Source organism: Chlorella variabilis (assembly GCF_000147415.1).
Source record: "Chlorella variabilis unplaced genomic scaffold CHLNCscaffold_5, whole genome shotgun sequence".
Lineage (NCBI taxonomy): Eukaryota > Viridiplantae > Chlorophyta > Trebouxiophyceae > Chlorellales > Chlorellaceae > Chlorella > Chlorella variabilis.
The window spans coordinates 1,140,246-1,160,135 of record NW_005435083.1 but is presented as its reverse complement, the minus strand read 5'-3'; the positions used below and the strand labels follow the sequence as shown (position 1 = coordinate 1,160,135).

At 68.2% G+C, this 19,890-nt stretch overlaps 5 protein-coding genes across 5 annotated transcripts in view; 3 read left to right on the top strand and 2 right to left on the bottom strand.

The window, feature by feature from the left end:
* CHLNCDRAFT_143033 (hypothetical protein) overlaps nucleotides 1–2,332 on the top strand; it is a gene marked incomplete at both ends in the record, with an annotated part of 4,479 nt that extends 2,147 nt beyond the window's left edge. The window contains 7 exons of the mRNA XM_005849793.1: nucleotides 30–138; nucleotides 323–625; nucleotides 808–918; nucleotides 1,163–1,277; nucleotides 1,471–1,652; nucleotides 1,824–2,002; nucleotides 2,142–2,332. Of these exons, the coding sequence (XP_005849855.1) occupies nucleotides 30–138; nucleotides 323–625; nucleotides 808–918; nucleotides 1,163–1,277; nucleotides 1,471–1,652; nucleotides 1,824–2,002; nucleotides 2,142–2,332 (1,190 nt within the window). The remainder of the gene's footprint in view (nucleotides 1–29; nucleotides 139–322; nucleotides 626–807; nucleotides 919–1,162; nucleotides 1,278–1,470; nucleotides 1,653–1,823; nucleotides 2,003–2,141) is intronic.
* Nucleotides 2,333–5,452: 3,120 nt separating this feature from the next.
* Nucleotides 5,453–6,768, top strand: CHLNCDRAFT_143031 (hypothetical protein; the record flags this gene model as incomplete). The annotated part of the gene is made up of 4 exons (XM_005849792.1): nucleotides 5,453–5,628; nucleotides 5,862–6,075; nucleotides 6,240–6,562; nucleotides 6,729–6,768. The coding sequence occupies 4 exons, from the start codon at nucleotides 5,453–5,455 to the stop codon at nucleotides 6,766–6,768; spliced, it is 753 nt and encodes a 250-aa protein (XP_005849854.1).
* Nucleotides 6,769–9,859: 3,091 nt separating this feature from the next.
* CHLNCDRAFT_143028 (hypothetical protein) lies at nucleotides 9,860–13,030 on the top strand (the record flags this gene model as incomplete). Its single annotated transcript, XM_005849791.1, has 7 exons — nucleotides 9,860–10,484; nucleotides 10,635–10,963; nucleotides 11,080–11,172; nucleotides 11,388–11,572; nucleotides 11,660–11,817; nucleotides 11,939–12,544; nucleotides 12,624–13,030. 7 exons carry the CDS (start codon nucleotides 9,860–9,862, stop codon nucleotides 13,028–13,030), a joined length of 2,403 nt encoding a protein of 800 aa, XP_005849853.1.
* A 189-nt stretch (nucleotides 13,031–13,219) lies between these two features.
* CHLNCDRAFT_143027 (hypothetical protein) lies at nucleotides 13,220–16,859 on the bottom strand (the record flags this gene model as incomplete). The annotated part of the gene is made up of 7 exons (XM_005849531.1): nucleotides 13,220–13,610; nucleotides 13,756–14,459; nucleotides 14,577–15,047; nucleotides 15,235–15,334; nucleotides 15,447–15,649; nucleotides 15,786–16,042; nucleotides 16,139–16,859. 7 exons carry the CDS (start codon nucleotides 16,857–16,859, stop codon nucleotides 13,220–13,222), a joined length of 2,847 nt encoding a protein of 948 aa, XP_005849593.1.
* Nucleotides 16,860–17,267: 408 nt separating this feature from the next.
* Nucleotides 17,268–19,691, bottom strand: CHLNCDRAFT_143026 (hypothetical protein; the record flags this gene model as incomplete). Its single annotated transcript, XM_005849530.1, has 8 exons — nucleotides 17,268–17,337; nucleotides 17,442–17,512; nucleotides 17,679–17,801; nucleotides 17,936–18,018; nucleotides 18,122–18,203; nucleotides 18,337–18,525; nucleotides 19,075–19,213; nucleotides 19,570–19,691. 8 exons carry the CDS (start codon nucleotides 19,689–19,691, stop codon nucleotides 17,268–17,270), a joined length of 879 nt encoding a protein of 292 aa, XP_005849592.1.
* Between the last annotated feature and the right edge of the window lie 199 nt (nucleotides 19,692–19,890).

The window sequence follows — 19,890 nt, the reverse complement described above, 5'->3', positions numbered from 1 at the left end:
GGCCCCCCCCCCCCCCCCCCCCGGTGCAGAGGACCCCCGCACAGTGCTGGTGTGGGACAACAAGCTCAGGCTGCAGGTGCTGCCGGTGCTGCTCTTCTCAAACGGACACGTCGCCTTTGTGCAGCGCACGCCCTGGAAGTGAGTGGGCCGCCTCGCCAGCCCTCCCCTGCCCCCTGCCCCGCCCCTCATGCTCGCTGCGTGTGCCCGTGCGTGTCGTTCTGTTGCTCTGCTCCACAGACTGCTAAAGCCGCCGCTGCCCACCACCACCCAACCATCCCTCCACCCATCCATCCACCCTCCACCCCATGCAATCCCCCCCCAGGATGGGAGTGGCCCCCATCGCCATCCACACCACCTTCCAGCGCTACCACATCCCCGGCAAGCGCTCCCGCCTGCGCGAGTTTGGCCTGTGGCTCATGGACCCTCCTGAGTACTACGGAGCCCCCGCGCCAGCTGGCGCCCTCGGCGGTGCAGGCGCCGGCGCCCAGCCGCTGCAGCTGCTGGCCTATGAGCTGGATGTGGCGGCGTTTGTGGCGGAGGCGGAGCGGCGGCGCTACCCGGGGGCCCGCATGCCGCTGTTTGAGAAGAATTGGCTGGGCATGAGCTTCCAGCTGGCGGCGCTGAGGTGAGGTGGGGGTTCGTGGGGGGCGCAGGGCAGAGTGCGGGGCGAGGCCTGCCAGTGCTGTGCCGCACACGCCACCAGGCCATGCATGCATGCCGCGAGCAGCGCGGAGCGCCCTGCTCCACCCCCACCCGTCCCACCCTCGCCCCGCCCCCGCGGGCTGCCCTGCCTGGTGTCGCGTGCAGGGATGCGCTGGCGGCGGCGCGCATGCTGGGCCGCACGCTCATCGTGCCGCCCGTCTGGTGCTGGTGCGACTATGACGAGCACCCGCACATCCTCTACCGCTGCCGCATCAAGTGAGGGAGGGCCAGCCGCCGGCAGCGCCGCACACATGCCACGCTTGGCGGCGCTGGCCGGGGATGCCAGGCTCAGGCGCAACCTTGCCCACATCCCACGTGCTGGAGGCACCCCCCTGCTTGCCTGCGTCGGCCACCCAGCTTGTGGCTGCCTGTGTCTCATCCGTGCCCTGCCCCTGCCCCTGCCCCCTCCCTTGCCCCTCACGCGTTGCGGCCGCCCGCTGCCCCCACCTCCTGCCTGCAGGGGCACCGATTACGGCGTGCCTTTTGAGGCCCCCCTGGATTACCTCATCCCCGTGGCCCAGCTGGATGCCTATGGGGTGGCCTACCGCCACTCCAGCTTCCTGCAGCACCCCCAGGTGAGGCAGCAGGTGCGGGCGGTGTGCGCCGCGCCCTCCACTCCTGTCCCGCCGACTCGTGCTCCCAAATCTCGAGCTCAGCTCGGCTCGAGTGTGTGGCAAGTCGGTCTTGGGCCGGCGTGCCCCCTGGCCTCCCCTCCTGGACGCGCCCCAAGCCTGCCTCACGCGCCGGCTGCGCCGCGCTTGCCCGCAGGTGCCCGCCTCGCTGCGCCACTCTCGTGCGGCGGTTGACATCTCTCCCAGCCGCCCAGCCAACCCCTTCCCCGCTCCCGCGGTCACCATCGGGCACGGCGCCACGGTGTGGGCGGGCATCCAGCTGCCAGACCTGCTGCGTGTGCTGCAGCCGGTGCAGTCGTCGGCGGTGCTGGTGCTCAGGTGCGGCTGGGGCAAGCCGGCTGGTTGCATGGCAGCTTCTCTCGCAGGCTGCCTTGCGCAGGCCTGCTTGCTGGGGCAGCGAACGGTATGCCCTGCGACTGCCGCCATGACTACATGATCGGCACGCCGCCGCCTGCTGCCGATGCCGCCTCCTGCGCTGCTGCCGCACAGGGGCCACGTGCCCGGGTTCCTGGGCGGGTATGGGCCCCAGGGCGGCGCGGAGGCGGCGCAGATGGATGAGCTGTTTGCGGAGCTGCTGGGCAACGACGGCGCGTTCTGTTGCTTCTCTTGGGGCGACTCGGACCAGCAGTACGACCGTCTGAGATACGCCTGGCCGGCGCCGCTGGCGGGTGGGTGGGCTGGGCCGGGTGGGCTGTGTGCAAGGCTGGGAGGTGCGTGAAAGGGCCCAGGGGTGGTGTGCTGCCCTGCCCTTTCGGTCCCGTGCCTCCCCATCCCCACCGCCCCCGCCCCCCCACCGCTTGCCTGCAGAAGAGTGGCGCCCTTGGGAGCCTCCGGTGCTGCGGCTGCCAGAGTGGTGCGACCGGGTCAGCGCCAAGCACGGCAACCAGGGCTTCACGCGCCTGCGCCAGCACCCCTGCGCCTTCCTGCGCAACGCCAGCCTGGCGGCGGAGGCAGCCGACGACTCGGGGCCCTACAACACTGGGTGGGAGCCCCACTAGCGCCCTGGTCTGTGTCGACGTGTAACCTCCCATCGAAGCACACACAACCATGTGTTTGCGAGACGTGTCACTATAGCTGGTCGGGATTGGTGTCAGGCATCCATCCCGGCGCATCCCGGCGTGCATCCCAATGCGCATCCCAATGCCATTGCAAGTTATCTTTACAAGTACAAGATACTTTACATATACGAGAACCTCTACACCAGGCCGCTGCCGCCGCTGGTGGCAGCGTGCGCGGCGTGCACGGCGGCCATGTCGCGCACCTCCACCAGCAGGTATGAGCAGAGCTGCTGCAGGCCGGGCGCCCCCTCACCCGCCATCTCCATCACCTCCTCGTGCTGGATGCACTGCTTCCAGGCTGGCATGCGCTGGAAAGCCTGCCAGTACAGGTGCAGCTGCTCCGCTGCGGGCAGGTGGGGTGCGAAAGGATGCTTAGCAGGCAGGCAGGTCACAAACGAGAGCAGGAGCAGAGCCAGCTCAGTGCAGCAGAGCTGCGCGGCCGCGGCCGCACCTGGCAGGCCGCAGTCCTTCACGGCTGCCTTCATCTGGCGAAACATTTCGTAAGGATTGAGGGGCCCGCCGCCTTCCCCTGCTCCCGCTGCCCCGCCCCGCTGCAGCAGCTGCTCGCCGGTGGCGCCCGTGAGCTGCACAGAGTGCGAGGGCTGCTGCTGGCGCTGGCTGGCGCTCAGGAACTCTTGGTCCTGCTGCTGTTTCGGTGGCAGGCCGCTGGTCAGGCTGGCCCCTGCCGCATCCGCGGCAGCACCCGGCCCCACATCGTCCCGTGCAGGGGCAGCCAGCATGGCACCTGCCGCGCTGCCTTCTGGGGCAAGCTGCCACGGTGCGGCAGCTTGCTGCTTGTGCGCCACGGGCTGCTCCTGCTGCTGCTGCTGCTGCTGCTGCTGCTGCTGCTGCTGCTGCTGCTGCTGCTGGCCCTTGTTCCATTCATGCTGCGAAAACATGGCATCCACTCGCTGCTGCTTCACAGTGCTGCCAGGGCTGCGCATGGGCGACAGCGCTGCGGCGACGGCGCTGCGCTTGCGGCCCGCCAGTGCAGATCCACCTGCCGCCCCTGCGGCGGGTGCTGGGGCGGCCATGCCGGTAGCTGCAGCAGTGGCGGCTGCCGTGACAGCCGCAGCCACAGCCGCTGCCGCAGCAGGGGTGCCGCTGCCGGCCTCGCCGCCGTTTCCCCTGGCCGCCGCAGCGTGCACCACAGTCAGCACGGCCACCGGCACCTGGCTGGCTGCAGCAGCGCCTGGAGCAGCGGGCGCAGCGGGGCCGCAGCACCACAGTGTCCCCAGGCTGCAGGTTGAGCGCCTTGATCGCTGCCGACCAGCCGTGGCACAGCTTGTGGCCCTTGCCAGGCGTGTGGCTGACATCTATGGCAAAGGAGAGGGGCAGGGATCCAGGGCCGGTGGCGGGATGCTGCAGCACGACGCGGCTGCGCGGCTCGCTGGTGCCAAACGACGACACCCAGGCAGCCTCTGTGGGGCAAGCGAGGGAGAAGACGCCAGGATGGGCAGCGGGTGGCAGGCGTGACGGGCAGGGTGCTGCACACAATGCGGCGGCGGATTTCCGATTGGCAGAAGTGGGTGCTCTGCTCCTTACCCGAAAACTTCACCTGGAGGTGCCTTAGCAGCACCTTGCTGGCCCCGGTGCCGTCGGGCAGCACCTGCCACACATTGCGGGTCGGCGCCGCTGCTGGTGGCGCATCGCCGTTTGCTGCTGCTGCTGCATCTGCCATCGGTGGTGCTGCCGGAGCAGGCGTGGGGCCTGGGGCCGCTGCCACACCTGCGGCTGCAAGCACGCCGGCTGCACCCGCCCCGGCTTCCTGCTGCCCGCTGGTGGTGTGCGGGGGCAGCGGCTGATTCAGTTCCCCACATCCAGCGGCTTCCAGGGCGGGTGGCGCCGCCACCGCTGCCACGCCTGCTCCACCTGCCACCGCCACGCTGTCTGCGGCTGCGGGCTGGCCGCGAGACGCAGCACCAGCTTGCGACTGGCTGGGCGCCACCTCCGGCCCGCTTGCTGTTGGGTGCTGCACCTGCTGCTCCTGCTGCTGCTGTCCGTCTCCAGCCACCGCCTGCTCGCCCGACGGCGCTATCGACAGCTCGGCTGCAGGCTCTTGGGGCTGGCTGCTGCCATGCGCAGCCGTCTCCGCCTCGGCAGATGCCTGCTGCAGGCCACCCTCGCCCTCTCCTGGCCCGTCGTCCTCCCCTGCCGCCTGCAGGTCCACGTACTCTGCCGAGGCCAGGTTGGCCAGGAACTGGGTCCAGGAAATCTTGCGCAGCTCCTGGGTGGAGGAGAGCAGGGGGTGAGGCGAGGTGAGGGCGGGTTGCAGGCGGCGGCCGGCAGCGGCAGCGGCTTGCAAGGCACATGCGGTTACGCCTGCTCACGTCGAGCTGCTCCTCAAACTCCTCGGCGGCGTTGGGGTTGCGAAACAGGACCTCCTGCAGCGGCAGAGCCTTCTGCAGAGCGACTTTCGCGCTGATCAGGTCCGATATCTCGAGGGCGGCAGTGAATTCAAGCTGCTTCGACACCCTCTCCCCAGTGTCCGCCAGGCACAACACATAGTAGCCGTCGAGATCGTTGATTGTGACCAGCTCGGTCATAGGGCCCACAGCGGTGACCAGCTCGGCCATAGGGCCCACCAAGTCACATACGCATATCGGGAAGCCTCAGGCCGCAACAGATGCAGGCGAGGATAGAGCGGTGGCGCAGCGTGCATAGCGTGCGCTGCGGCGGGGCCGTGAAGAAATTGAGTGCCCGACAGGTGCTGGCAGGTGATACCCAACTCATGAAGGCTGGATAAACTCGCTGGAAGCCGTGGTCCCTCAATGCAAGCCGCTGTCTCGCTTGCTGATTGAGCGCAATCGTGGCGGGCGCAAGCGCCGACGCGCTGTGGCGATGAATCGAAGGGAGCACTGACGCTTGCATGCAAAGGGCAGCATCCATGGTCGCAATTGTTAATTCTCCCAAACTCGTTACAAATCGACGCCGAAGTTTGACACCGCTTTCCACCAGCTTCACGGCTGGCGCAGGTACACCTGTGACGGCCTTGGATCCGGCTCGCCGTCACATTCATCAAGGGGAGGGCACAGCAAGCCTGGCATTTTTGTGTGCGCAATGGACGGGCTGACCCCCCAGCCTCAGCAGAAGCAGAAGCCCCAGCTCCAGCAGCTGCTGGCCAGCGTGCAGCTGTGCATGGCCAGGGCAGCAGCAGCAGACCTTGGAGGCAGCGGCGTGGACTGCAACAAGAAGAAGGCCGGGCGCAGCGGCTTCCTGGGCGTCACAAAGCACAAGTGAGCGCCAGAGGGGCCTGCCAGAGAGCCCGGGAGGCCTACCAGTCACTGTTGCAGGGCCTCCCCGGCCGTCCAAGGCACCCCTGCAGGAACGGCGCCGCCGGCGCTCAAAAGCCTTGCCGCCGCCGCCGCGCGGGCGCCATGCATGGAGGCACGCGGCCCAGGACCAGGCAACGTATGCGTGCCCCCGCCCAGCATGTCTTCCTGCCCATCCCTGCATGCCCTTTCTTCAGGCGCACGCAGCGGTACGAGGGCCACGTGTGGGCAGACAAGAAGCAGGTCTACCTGGGCGCGTTTGACGACCAGCGCCTGGCGGCTGCCGCCCACAACATCATCGTGCTGCGGTCGCGCGGCGCGGCGCCGCACCCCGCCGGCGAGGACGACGGCCTCAATTTCCCGCCGGCCTGGTACTCGGAGCTGCTGCCCATGGTCGCCGTCATGCCGCAGGTGGGGCCGGGGGCAGGGAAGGACGATGCCAGACGGCACGAGAGGGTGCACGAGTGGCGGCGCGCGAGGGGAACACCTGGGGCAGCGGCCGCCGCTACTGTGGCACTCTTTTTTCCGCACAACACGCTGTCTCACCCTGCCCCGCCCGCGGTGCCCCGGCCCAGGCTGAGGTGGTGTCTGCGCTGCGCACCTACAGCAAGTCGCTTACGGCCAGGCCCTCGGGCCGCGACGGCGGCGGCAGCCGTGGCGGCAGCAGGGCTTGCAGCAGGGCCAGCAGCGAGGGGCAGGGTGGGGACGCCATCAGCAGCGGCGGCAGGGGAGGCAGCGCGGCCAGCAGCCTGGCCAGCGGCCGGCGCAACAAGCGCAAGGCGCCCACGCCGACCGCCTCGGTCACCGACCTGGAGAGCATGGGCCAGCGGCAGCAGTGGCAGCAGCAGCAGGCAGCACAGGACCAGCTTCCACCTGCGGGCAGCACTAGGCCGCGACGGTACCCGCCCCGTCCCGCTGCGGTTGGACAAGAGGCCTCCAGCAGCCTGAACCCGTCGCCCTCCGGCGCAGCAGCCGCGGCCGCGCGCACAGAAGTCGCCCCGAGCGATGGTGGGCAGCTGCCGGGCGGCCAGAGGCAGCTCAGTGCCGCCAGCCCGCCCCTGCAGAGCAGCGCAGCAGGTGGCGTGCAGCCTGGCAGCCCGCTGAAGATAGCCGCGCTGCACACCTCGCCAGGGCTGCCTGGAGGAAGCGCAAGCATAAGCGGTGGCTTAGACACATCCCTTCAGCCTGCTCCGCTGCTTGCGCTGGCCGCCCCGCAGCCCCTGACGCCATGGCCTCATTTTGCCAAGGCTCGTGATCTGACCAGCCCTCCAGCCCCTGTGCAGCACGCGGCTCAGCACAACAACCACCTGCTGCACCAGCTGCCACCGCACCCCAGCCACCAGCAGCAGGGGGGTGGAGCGGCGGGCATGTCGGTGCATTTGCTGCCTCCGGTGGTGGCTTCTCGAGCGATCCGCGAGCTGGCCAGCATCCAGGCTGCCCTGCGCATGCTGCCTGGCTCCCCAAAGTGATCCTGAAGAACATTTTTGGGAGAGAGATTTTGCATGCGCATCGCGTCATGCGCATTTCGTGCAGTGATGTGCCTCTTCCTCCTGTGTGCCTCCCCATCGTGCTGTGCCCGCATGCCTCCGCCCCCATCCCTTGATTGCCTTCGGCAATGTGCCTGTGATTCATATGCCTTACTGCATGCATTCATTTGACAAGCTATGTGCAACAACGGGCTGCAACAACCGCCAAGACAGGCTGCCCAGGGTAGTGGCTGTGCCGGGGAGGCTGCCGTCACCAAGGCAGGGGTGGGCAGCTCGCCTCAGGTCAGATCCACAAGATCATGATCCACGCCCTCAGCCTCCTCCCCCTGGGATGGCTGGTCCCCAGGCTGCAGCTGCCCCGCCTGCCCAGACGCCTGCTGCCCTGCCTCCTGCGCCAGCACGCGCTGCTCCGACAGCTGCTGCCCTGCAGGCTCCTCCACCCCCTGGTGCACTCCAGCAGGGCCCTCAGCTGGCTGCTCGCTCTCTGCCTCCTGCTGGACGAAGCTCGTGGGGGCTGCCTCCGGCGAGGCGCGCTGGGCTGGACGCACATCCTCTGCCTCGCCTTCCACGCCGCTCCTGCCGCGCTTGGAGCCCTGGGGCGCTGCCGGGGTCTCCACCACCGCTGCGCCCGGCGCCAGAGGTTGCTCGTCTGGCGGGGGTGCCTCCTCGTCTGCCGGCGCCGCAGGCGGGCGCTCCACGCTGAAGCCAAACAGCAGGTGGCCGTCGCGGCGCAAGAGGAAGAGCTGATCGCCGGGCTGCAGGGTCACCGTGGCGCCGGCCTCCAGGCGCTGCACGTCACCCTGCCGCTGGGCCTGCGATGGAGGAGCCGCCTGCTCCCGCGGCCCGCGGAGCAGGTGCACCACACTGTGCGCCTCTGCCTGCAGTGCCAGCCTGCTCTGCCGCATGTCGCTGCCGGCGGAGGGCATGGCGCGTAGGCTGACGTGCCGGCGAGAGATGGAGCGCCCAATGCCGCCCAGGCTCAGGTTGCTGATGCCAGACTGGCGGTTGCGGCCCAGCACAGCCGCCGGCACACCGCCTTGCGCTGGCGTGGCCACCGCCAGCAGCGGCGCGCCAAACAGCGGGCGCAGCAGGAAGGCAGGCGGGGCGGGCGGCTTGGGCGACGCCCGCGGGGACTCGGTCTCAGAGGAATCGTCCGATTCTTCTTCCCACAAGCGGACCATCTGAGTAGGAGCAAACATTGGTGCTAAGCATGCGCTGCCAAGGTTGGTCTCAGCAGCACTCCTGGGATCCTTGCCTCAGATGCAGACAGATTCCAGTCTCCTGTGGCCCCACGACGCCATGCGCCCCTCGTGGGCATCCGCAGTACTACCAGTGTACTTTGTGAGCAAACAGCCTCCAATTCAAGCCAATTCTTTCAATTCAGACACCTGTGAGTGCCAGTGCTGGTCCTAACTCATGTGAAAACCCGCCTGCTGTTGCAGCACCCTCTCGCACATCGCCTCTGGCCCATCGGAGCGACTTTCCCCCCGCTTCTACTGCCCTGTTGTAGGCGACTGCGCTTTAGGAAGGGAGGGCCTGGGCCGCAGGCCGGCCTGGGCTTTGCAGCCCACTTCACGCTCCGCACCGCAACCGCCGCCCAACCTCCCTGTCAACAAGCAGCACGACGGGGCCTTCGGCGATGCAGCGGCTGCAGCGCGTTCTCCATAGGCAGCAGAACAGCTCCAAGCCAATTCTAGCAGCATGCCAGGGCGACACCGGAGGCGACGAGATGGCGGCGGCAGCAGCGGCAGGGTGCCCAGCGCTGCCAGGTACCATCAAGACAATGGGGACAGCACCGGACCTGGGCCTGCAAGCCCAGCCCGCCAAGGGCAGGCAGGGCTGCGACCGAGTGAGCGATCTGGGCATCAGAGGCTGCAATGAGGATGAGGCAGCCAGCAACGGCAAGCCCTGGAGCATCCCGGCGGCAGCGTCGCGGCGCGCCAGCAGCTTGGGCGACGGCTCCGACTCGCAGCAGAAGCTGAGCGGGCACCAGGTGAGGTGGAACTGAGAGGGCCGCGCTGCTCGCCTTGATGGAACCTTACTAATTGGTGCGGTGCTACCCCCTGCAGGCCGCTCTCAAAGAGGCCACCCTTTGCTCCCCTGCCTCGACCGTGTCTCCCGCTGCCCTCCCAACACGCCCCACCCGAGCACCCAGCTCCGAGTTTCAGGGCTGGGCGGCAGAGGAGCAGCTGTCAGCCTGCTGGGGCAGCCGCGGCACCAGCTTGTGCAGCAGCACCAGCAGCTGGCCAATGGGCGGTGCTTGCGCATTTTGCTACCACCAGGGGCACCATGCCTGGCAGCGCGCCGCTGCCGCGGGGCCCGAGACATCCGCTGGCAGCCTGCCCGGGAGGTTCGGCGGCGCTGGCGCACATGCCACCTGGGAGTTGGCGCGCCCAAGCAGCGCACCCGGGGAGTACAGGCAGTACACAGCCACAGCCACAGCAATCCTGGAGGGAACGGACAGCGGCAGCTGGGGAGAGGTGGAGGGCGAGGGCTGGTCAGGCGAGGGCAGCCCAGACAGCGGCAGGTCTGCTGGCCCCGCAGCCTGGCGGCAGCAGGATCCGCCGCAGCACCCGGCGCGCTGCCATAGCGCTGGCGTGCAGACCGGCGCTTCACTGGAGCTGGTGCCCGGCTGCCTGCCTCGTGCCAGCAGCCCAGTACAGAATGCTGTCGACACCTGCCTGCCCGCCTTGCCCGCCACCTCTGCTATGGGGCTGCCCGGCGGGCAGCAGACGGGCTGGTCGGCAGTGCGGTACTCGCAGCTGCACCAGGCAGGGGCGGAGGAGATTGAGGAGGAGGGCGAGGAGGAGCGGCGGCTGACAGATGAGCCCAGCGCTCCCCCAATGTACAATGAGCCATGGGCCACTGAGGGCTGCCTGGACTCGGATGCACCGCTGGGGCACAGCAGCCCCGCCGCCGCCAAAACCGTGCGGTTTGCAGAGGGGAGCGGCGGCCAAGGCGACGGCAGCAGGAGCGGTGCTGGTGCTGACGGCGGCCCTGCCAGCTCTCCGTGGTCGCCCTCAAGCCAGCCGGCTTGCCATGGCAACAGCTGGGGGGCAGCGGCAGCCGTGTGCGGTGCTGCGCTAACCGGCGGCGTTCTGCGCTGGAGCTCCGAGACCTGCTGCAGCCAGGGGGATGGGCAGGCAGGCAGCAGCTCGCCCAGCCGCCAGATTTCTGAGGAGACGGCCAGGTTCCAGCGGCTGCTGGACACTCTGGCGGCCCGCAGGCGCGAGGCGGCGATCGCTGTGGGCAGCCGCAGCCCGCCTGACAGCAGGCCGCCCTCATGCATCCGGGGCGAGGCCCGCACCTATGTGGCAGCAATGAGCGCCTCGGGTGCAGCTGGAGAGCGTTCTGCGGCGGTGTGTGGCATCAGCGGCAGCGGTGGGGCGGCCTGGCCGGACGTCACACTGCCATGTGCCGCCCCCCGGCAGCCAGAAGCAGGCCAGTGGCAGACGGGATGGGCGCTACACCTTTCCCCAGCAGGGGATGCAGCAGAGCAGCAGCGCCTGCTGCCGCTGACGCTGCCCGTCAGCGCCCCATGGCCGGGCATGTCCACATTCCTGGGCAACCTGCGCAAGGCGGCAGAGGTGCAGCCCAGGCCACAAGGCGGCTTCTGGGACCAGCCCGTCACGGAGGACGATGAGGCTGTGGGCGTGCCGGCAGCAGAATCCTTGGGCAGCTCTGCACACTGGGTCAGCGGTGGTTGGAACGACGGCAGCAGCTGGGAGGGCTGGGCAGCAGCGGAGCAGCACTGGAGCCCCCCGGGGCGCAGCATGATGGCGGGTGCAACTGCGGGTGGACTTGCCAGGGAGGTGCACGATGCTGGAAGCCACGGCGTCGGCATGGCAAATGAGCCTTGGGCGCCGCCTCCCGGCTGTTCCTCGCCCAGCCCACCGCGGGACCTGGGTCTGCCATCCTCGCCCACCAGGAGCCCTACCGTCACCCTGGGCAGTTCCAGGGGCCTGACCCGTCCCGCGCCGCCAGCCATCAAAGTGCCGTCATCACCTCCTCCGGGCCTGGTGTCGGCCTGTTCGCCCTTGGGTAAGATGCATGCGGCGCGGTAGCTGGCTGGGGTTTGTTCGATTGATGCACAACGGCAGCTGCTTAGCAGGGCTGCCATCCTGCTGATGCAGGGGAGGGAGCGCGGCGGCTGTTTTGAGTGGTAGACGTAATTTGAAGCTGGAGAGATGGATTTCTGCTGCTGGGTTTGATGGTGCCGTATCGCCGGTCCAGCAGGCGGGAGCTGACGTGGCGGCGGAGACGGCGGCGGCTTCGTCTCTGTGCCTTGCCTTGCACCACATCAAGTCGCTTGTAATGGAGTACCCTACTGAGGAGCAGAATGGAGGAGCAGCGCCGACAACGGCGTTCAAGGCTGCCGAAAAACGGTTGCAGCTGCACAGGGAGCAGCGCGTCAGCAGCAAGTGAGTCGAGCGGCGATTGTTGAAGTTATTGCTGCTGCCATTGCACTCGCCATCACGCCCATGCTGACTGTTTCGCTCCCTTTGCAGGACCGGAAGGAGGCGCAAGGGGTTCATCGTGCGCCCCACCGATCTGTCAGACGTCGTGGACCTGCAGCCCGGCGCCCAGCACGCCGGGGTGACGTGCCTGGGTGTGCCGTCGGGCATGCCGCCCACCGCTGCCGCCTACTCGTTCGCCATGCACCCAGGTGTGTGCCTGTGGCAAGCATAGATGGAATGGGTTATGGCGGGAGCATATGCAATGCTGTTTTAAGGCATCGCATGATGCAGCAGGCGAGCAGGCGGCCTCCTTTCGTCTGCACTTTGCAGGCCTGCTGGTGGTGCGGGGTGCTCTGGAGCCTGCCCTGCAGCGGCAGCTGGTGATGGATGCCTTCACCCGCTTCTGCGAGCCGCCCAACCACACCAACCACACCAAGGCGTACCCGGGGGGCCTGCCGGGCATCTGGATCGCGGCGCAGCAGGGGCTGCGGCTCCAGCAGGTGGCGGCACAGCCAAAAGAGCTGGAGCAGGCGCACCAGGAACAAGAACAGCAGCAGCAGGAGGTTGCACCAGCGGTAACCAGGACAGAGCCGCAGTCGGTAGCTCCAGCAGCACCAGCAGCAGGGGTGTGGGGCCCTGGTGGCAGCGGCCCCACCGCGGAGAGCCTGCTGGTGCGGCTGCGCTGGGCCACGCTGGGTCCGCCTTACGACTGGACGCAGCGCACTTACCGACAAGACGTGCAGCACGTGCCGCTGCCGGCCCCGCTCCACCAGCTGGCCGCCTCGTTGGCTGACCTGGCGGCGCAGCTGCTGGGGGAGGGTGGCGACCAGCAGGGGCTGCTGGCCCAGGCCAGGCCGTACTGCCCGGATGCAGCGCTGGTGAACTTCTATTACGAAGGCAAGGAGGAGGAGCTGCAGCATTGCAACACGGGGCGGGGTTTACATCATGCCTTGCTGCTGGCCATGCACCATCCTGCCCTTGCCTCCTGCCTGCCCGCCTCCCCGCCCATGTGCAGGCGACACGCTGAACGGGCACATTGACGACGCGGAGCGCAGCCTCGACCAGCCCCTGGTCAGCCTCAGCCTGGGCTGCGATGCCGTCTTCCTCATGGGAGGCGCCAGCAAGGATGTGGCACCCACCGCGCTGCTGCTGCGCAGCGGCGACGCTCTGGTGCTGAGCGGCCCCGCACGGCGGTGCTACCACGGCCTGCCGCGCGTGCTCACGGATCGGCCGCTGCCCGAGGCGCTGCGGTGCGGCGGCGCCTGTGGGGCGGATGGTGGCAGGGATGGCACGAGCGATGCCGATGCGGCCAGCAGCAATGGAACGGCCAGGGAAGCTACCAGCGAGGGCGACCCGTTCTGGCCTTTTGAGTGGCACATGAGCCGCTGCCGCATCAACATCAGCCTGAGAGACACGCGCTGACTTTCAAGCCTGTCAGTAACAAGATGTGAGCAGTTGCAGACGCATACAAACAAGATATCAGGGCAGGGTTGTGCAATGTTGTTGTGTGGCGGGTTGTGTGGGGTCGCTAAAGTGGCCAAGGTAAGCTCAGGCATGCATGCAATGAATGGTTAAGTATTGCCATCAGGTGCCTGTTCGGCAGCTGAGGCCTCAGCCCTGCCTGGCGGCCGCTGCGCGGCGTGCCTCGGCAAAGCGCAGCGGCGGGGGCGCCGCGCGGGCCGCGCTGGCGTCCTGCTGCGCCTGCGGGTACTGCGCACTGTACTGCTGCTGTCTGAAGCTGCTGCCCAGATGGCGGGACGGCGGCAGCTGCATCGGTGAGTCCATACTGTCTCGCGTGAAGAGCCCAGGGCTGACGGCGGAGTTGAAAGAGTCGGCTCTCAGCAGGAAGTCGTCGGAGCGGCGGCGGTACAGGGCGCTGCTGAGGGCGGGCCCCGCGCCGGTCCCGGGGGCTGGCGCCTGGTCCTGCTGCTCTTGTGGCGGCGGCAGGCCGTGCTTCACGTGGAAGGGTATGGAGCCAGGGGGCGGGTGGTCGGGGGAGGCGCTGCAGCAGGGAGGTGGGCGGGCACCAGGTGGAGAAGTGATGCTGGCGGTCGGGCATGCCACGCCGCTCCCAAATCGTGACTTGCACGCACGCGAGGCTGCGATACAGGAGGTGGACAGGCGCAGAGAGGGGGGTGGCTGCGCACCTGATCTGAGGCCCAGGCGTGAAGGAGCCCCCGCTGCTGCCGCTGCTGCCGTCTGGTGTGACGTGGTGGGGCTCCAGCTGCTGGGCAGGAGAGGTGAGCATGTCGAGCGGGGCAAAGCCGCCGCTGCCGCCGCGCAGCAGAGGGCTGGCATGCTGGGGGGACGGGATGGGGACGGCCGTCGCAGCCAGACCCTGCTGCAGCTGCTGCTGCTGCTGCAGGCCGGCAGACAGGAGGGACTGGTGCGGAGCTGGGTGCTGCTGGTAGCCCAGTGGCTCGTGGTAGGGCTGGTCCTGGCACACCTGGTGCTGCTGCTGTTGCTGGCCGTCCCAGCCACCATACGTGCGGGCCCCAAAGGCGGACTGCTGGCCAAAGTACTGCTGATGCTCATGATAGCTGGCTGGCTGGACAGTGTGCTCACCGCTGGCCCGCCCGCCGTTGGATCGCATCGAATCCAAGCTGAAGCGGGGCGACTTGTGCCCGGATGGGCGGGAGGCAGGCTGGCTCTCTGGCGGGACAGGGTGGTCACCGCTGGCGCGTCCGCCAATGGATCGCATCGAATCCAGGCTGAAGCGGGACGACTTGGGGGCTGATGGGCGGTGAACTGGCAGGCTGGCTGGCTGCGCCGCATCGCCTCTCGAATGGGCAGACTCAGAGGCGGAGTCGCCCCACACCTCATCCTCTTGCAGGGTGGCCATCAGCTCGCGCTGCAAGGGGGGGGCAACAGGAGGCAGGAGGCAGCAGTGGCTTTGAGTTGGAAACAGCGACACTGATGCCGCCACTGGGCAGCCCAGCAGGAGCAGCCCGCGCTGCCCACCCCTCACCTGCGCCTGCTTCTGCTCCACACCCGACAGCTGCCCATACTCTGCTGTGCTGCGCACCACTGCGCACGCGCTGGCGGCGGGGCTTGCCGCCATGTCGGCTGCCGGGACGGCGACGGCGACGGCGCGGCCGCCAAAGCCAGCGGCGCTGCTCGCCGGCCTGCCGGCAAAGGCTGCGAGGAAGTCGGCCCGGGCGGCAGGCGCCGATGCGGCCTGGTGCGCCAGGGGCAGGCTGCCATAGGCCGCGTACAGCGGCAGGTGGCTGTGCGGCGGGCTGCCCGCGGCGCGCGCAGCGGCGGCAATGTGGGGCAGGGAGGCGAGCGGCGGGTGCAGGTCGCGGGGCAGGGAGCTGCAGGGCAGCGGCACCTGCGGGCTGTGCATGAAGGCGCCCTGGGCTGGGGCGGGGTGGAACACCAGCGGCGACTGCTGCTGCTGCTGGAACAGAGGGTCCAGCCAGGGGGAGGAGTCCATGATCTGTAAGAGGGAGGAGGGAGGGACGAGAGGCAGGGAGGGAGCAGGAAGGCAGGGTGCGTGTGAAACATGAGCGAGGTCAGGGTGTTAGGCAGCCTCCTGCGCAGGCCGGCCTGATATGGACCGAGTGGCATGCGATCACTTCTGCCTGGATAAGCCAGCCTGCCAGGCGCCTACCCATCCCGCCCACCTGGTCTGTGGCTCGGTAGCTGGAGCTGCTGGGGTCCATGTTGAACATGAGCAGCTGGTCGGAGCTGGACAGAAGGTCGCTGCCTGCCCGGCTGGACGCCCTGCACACAGCCACAGGGGACAAGCGCGTGTCACACGGAAAGACCGGGGTGCAGGCTGTGGAGGGAGCGCGGGCGTAGCTTGTGCACGGCAGCCCCGCCAGGCAGCGCTCACCCCAGGCGGGATGGTCGGTAGAGGTATTGCTGCTGCGCGTGCCAGGAGGATGCCATGCCGCCGCCCAAGCGGCTGGGCGGCAGCGGCGGCCTGCCCTCCGCGACGTGTGCGGCGGCTGCACTGTTGGGCCAGGCTGGCGCCTTGCGTGGCGAGTAGTCGGCGAGCACATAGTCCAGCGCCTGGTGCTGCGGGTCTTCCAGGTTCTGCGCCCAGCCGGGAAGGGGGCTCAGGCGAAGGTAAAATTAGAAAGGAGGTGAAAGAATGGCTGGCAGGAGGCTGCGTTGCTCCTTCTCCATCGCAGCAGCAGGGCCAGTCGGGTGGCACCGCCGGCCCCCGCACCGGCATGGCGGCCACGTGGCGGGAGCCCAGCGCCACAGGAGGCGGCAGCTGGCTGAAGAAGGTGCTGGCGAGGTGTGGGGCCCGCTCCGGTAGCTGCACCTCCCGCGGCGCCTCCTGCTTGAAACCGTCCTCGTCGCTGCTGATCTCCTTGCCCACCGAGTCGCCGTCTGCAGCAGGGCCGCCGGCGCGGCCGGCTGCTGCCGCGCTGCTGCGCCTCTTGCGGCGGCTGGCGACCAAGTACCAGGTGAAGCCCGCAACTGCAAGAAGGCAGGAGGAAAGCTTGGTCCGTTGATCAGGCGTTGCAGCAGGGCATGCCATCAGGCAGGCAGCAGTGGACAGGACTGTAGCCACACGCGCAGCCACAGGCGCAGCCACGGGCTCGCCTAGAGCGATGAAGACTGCGCCTCCCGCGGCGGCAGCGGCGATGTAAGCAGCGTCGGTGCCACCGTCATCGCCGCCGTCCACAGGCCCGCCTGCCACCGCCGGCACAGGGCCGCCTGCCGGATCAGGAGCACCTGCTGGCTGGGCGAGGGCCGGCTGGACAGCAGCCAGTGCCGCCGTTTCAGTCGCTGGGGATGCCGCGGGAAGGCTGGTGCTAGCTGGCGCTGGGGGAACTCCCTCTGGCTGCGGCGACATCTGCAGAGGCGCCGGTGCAGCAGCCGTGGGCGGGCCGGTGCCGATGGCAGGCAGCGGCTCCGCTGCCGGCGCAGGTTGCTGTGCCTTCCAGCCGGACAGTCTCTCCTCGACGCCGGACACCAGTGCTGGAGCCACTACTGCTGCTGCCTTGAGCTCAAGCGCTGGTGCAGGGGCTTCTGGGGCAGGCACTGCGTGGGCTTGGCCCTCTGGCACTGGTGCTGCCCACTTTGCCTCCTCCCCAGCCAGCGCTGCAGACCGCTGCTGCACCCCCTGTAGGATGGAGGGGGCCAGGGCAGCTACCACTGCTGCAGCGTGGCTGCGCTTCGTGGCCAGGGCCGTGGCTGGGGATGGCAGCGTGGCAGCTGGCTCCTGCGCTGGCTCGCCAACTGCCACCGGCGCAGCTTTGAACTGCGCCCTGCTTTCCTCAGCAGGCGCCATGATGAGCGGCTCTGCCGCCGGTGCAGGCAGCAAAGGCTCCGGCGCTGGTTCTGCCGACGGGGCAGCCCAGCCTGGCTGTTTGACCGTGGCAGCCACCACTTTATCGGCTGCCGGTGCTGCCTCCAAGGGTTCTGCTGCTGGTGCAGCAATCACTGGCTCCGTCTCAGGCGCCTCCCCAAGCGTCTCTGCTGCTGGAAAGGGGGTGGTTGCAGAGGCCAGGCCTGCGCGCTGTTCGCCTTTGCTGGGGCTGGGGCTGAATGCCTGGGGAGGCTGCAGCTGGACATCTGTGGTGAAGGCACCAGTGGCTCCAGCGGCAGGAATGGCGGCCCTGCAGCAATGGCTAAGAAGAGCGGGGTCGGCAGCTGCCTTGCTAGAGCTGCTCCCATGGCTGTGCATGCCCCTTGCGGCTTACTGTGCCAGCAGCGGGGCCCCATCAGCAGGATAGATGAGAAGGTCCAGGGGCGCGGGAGGCACGCCACTGCATGGGCAGGTCAAGGGTCCGGAGGATGATGCCAAGGCGGACGCAAAGGCGTGACACCCATGATCGCTACCAACCCAGCCCCGACTGCACCGTGGGCCCACCTGAGCTGCCAGCTGGCAGTGCCAGCCACGTTGGACAGCTGGCGCCATGCACCGCTCTGCTCCACCTGCGACTCTGGCACAGGCGTGGCATACTCAGCTAGTCCGATGAATCCTGGGCAGTCCACTCAAGACAAACACACAGCCCTGTCTGACGGCTGAAGCCCTGAGGCCCGCGCCGCGGCGGTCGCCTGCCTGGGTCGCGTTGGTGCCCGCATCGCCAGATCCCTCGGTGCGCACCCACAGCGCCTTTATGCCGCCGCTGCCGGCCACATGCTCCAGGTGCAGGCGCAGCCAGCCGTCGCCCAGCAGGCTGAACCCCTCCACGACCACGACGATGTTGGAAGGGGGCTGGCAGGCAATCTGCGGCACGCGGGTGTGCAGGAGTAGGGGACGGCAGCGGCAGGACTCCGGTCGAGGGTATTCAGCTGCCGCAAACCGCGCCAGCAATGCACAGGGAGGGCGGCTGGCGGTGTTGAGAGTGCACGCCGCCTCACCTGTCGGTAGCGCACCGCTATCTCGCCCTGGCTCACCGGCGCCAGGCGGCTGAGGGCCAGCAGCGGCAGCGCAACCAGGTCGCCTGCACCCGAGAAGTGCAGGAGGCACCGGGTCCAAGGTTTGCCCATGTTGGGAGCAGACACGCCACCGCGCGCGCCGCCGGCACTGCTTTGGTCACCCCCTACCTCTGCAGCCTGGGCATGCATCCATGACGGTCACATTGATGCTGGCAGTGCCTCCGCTGGCGCTGACGAAGCAGCCTGCCGCCTGCATCAGGAGCGGCAGAGTGAGTCCAGACGGCTCCCCCGCGGGCACCTCAGCACCAGGCTTGTCTTCCCCGCCGCCAACACCCCTCCCCTTGCCCCCCCCCCCACCATACACACACACACACACATCGCACCTGGGAAGACACGGAGTCGTTGCCGCACTGCACTTCGAAGCAGGCGCCGCAGCCTGCCATGGTGAGGCAATGCACAAAGGGGTTGGCTGGGCCCAAGGCCAGGCTGGGCGCAAAGGCCCGCGTGCCGCTACCGCTGCCGGCGGTGTCGAGGCCGCACGAGCCAAGCTCCACAGCAGCCTGTGCTGAGTCCTGCGCTAGCAGAGGGGTGTAGGGAAGTTGACACTGCCAGCGCCGAGGCCCTCAGATGCCAGACCGGCTGCATGTGGCAGGCAGCCTGCTATCCGAGGCGCCGCCGCAAGGCTCCCGCCCCCGCTCCCGCCTGCCAGGTGCCGCCGGCTCAACCCCCTGCCCCCTCCACCACTGGCTTTGAAGGCAGTATCCTGCCATGCTCCAGCAGCTCACCTGGGAGCCAAAGCTCGAGAAATGGCCGACGGCTGACCCCTGAACCCAGCCGCTCAGGAGGGGAGGGCCGCTGGCAATGCCAGCAGGTGCCTGGCCCGCTGGCTGGGCTTGGGCAGTCAGCAGCAGCCAGGAGACAGCCCCGACGGCTGCCAGCAGCCGCACTCCACTGAGGGCTAATAGCATAGCTGCGATTGGGGGGCTGGGGCTGATCAGCCTGCAGATCATGAGAAAGAGGCAGGCAAGAGATTAGAGCACAAGCAGGGACTTTCACCATTTTTTCCTTCTTTCCACTTTGCATGTGCTTTCAGCGGAGCCACAGGCGAGTCACCGACACACCACAGCTTCGCCATGAGCGCCCCAGGCGGCGTAGAAGAGCTGCAGCGGCAGGTGCTTGCTCGGGTGGCTGCTGGCAGGCTCACCGTCGGGCAGGGGCTTGTCTTTCTGCTGCAGCACCCTGCGATCCACCAGATTGCGGCTACAGCAGAGCAGCAGCAGCACGGACGCCTGGCGCGCACGCCGTCGGCAGCATCCAGCAACGGCAGCATTGGAAGGATAGCCTATGCAAAGCTGCGCATTGCGTTGGCAGCACAGTTCGCCCTGGCTGAGGAGATGGGGCGCAGCCAAGGCGGCTTGGATGCCACCACTGCAGCCACAGCCGCTGCAACGGCCCGCTTTGCGATGGACGAGAGCCTTGAGGCAGCTTTGTTTGTTGCTCTGGGTGGGCAAGAAGCAGCATGGTCCCCTGTGCTTCTGCACATGGCAGCACGTCTGCTGAGAATGATGGCCGGCGACCCGTTCACCAGGAGTGTGCGGCAGCAAGTGGTTGCAAACCTGCGCTTCCAGCTATCACTGCGGCCGCCATTAGATTGGTTGCCAATGCTTGCAGAGATGCCGCGCAGCGCCGACGTCAGGTCAGTGCCACTATGGCCATCCTCGGGGTAAAGCTGCAGCATGCACAGGTACTCCAGCTCCACAACATTTGGCCGCCCACAGTTTTCGATGTGCCATACATGCTGGCTGCCTCCTCTGCTTTTTGCTTTCAGGTGGCCAACCGACCCGCCGCCAGAGGCAGCCACCTCGGAACAAGCTGCGGCTGCCTACCGCCACGACGCCCTTGCCCTTCTCGCGGATGTCTTGAGCAAGCACGATCAG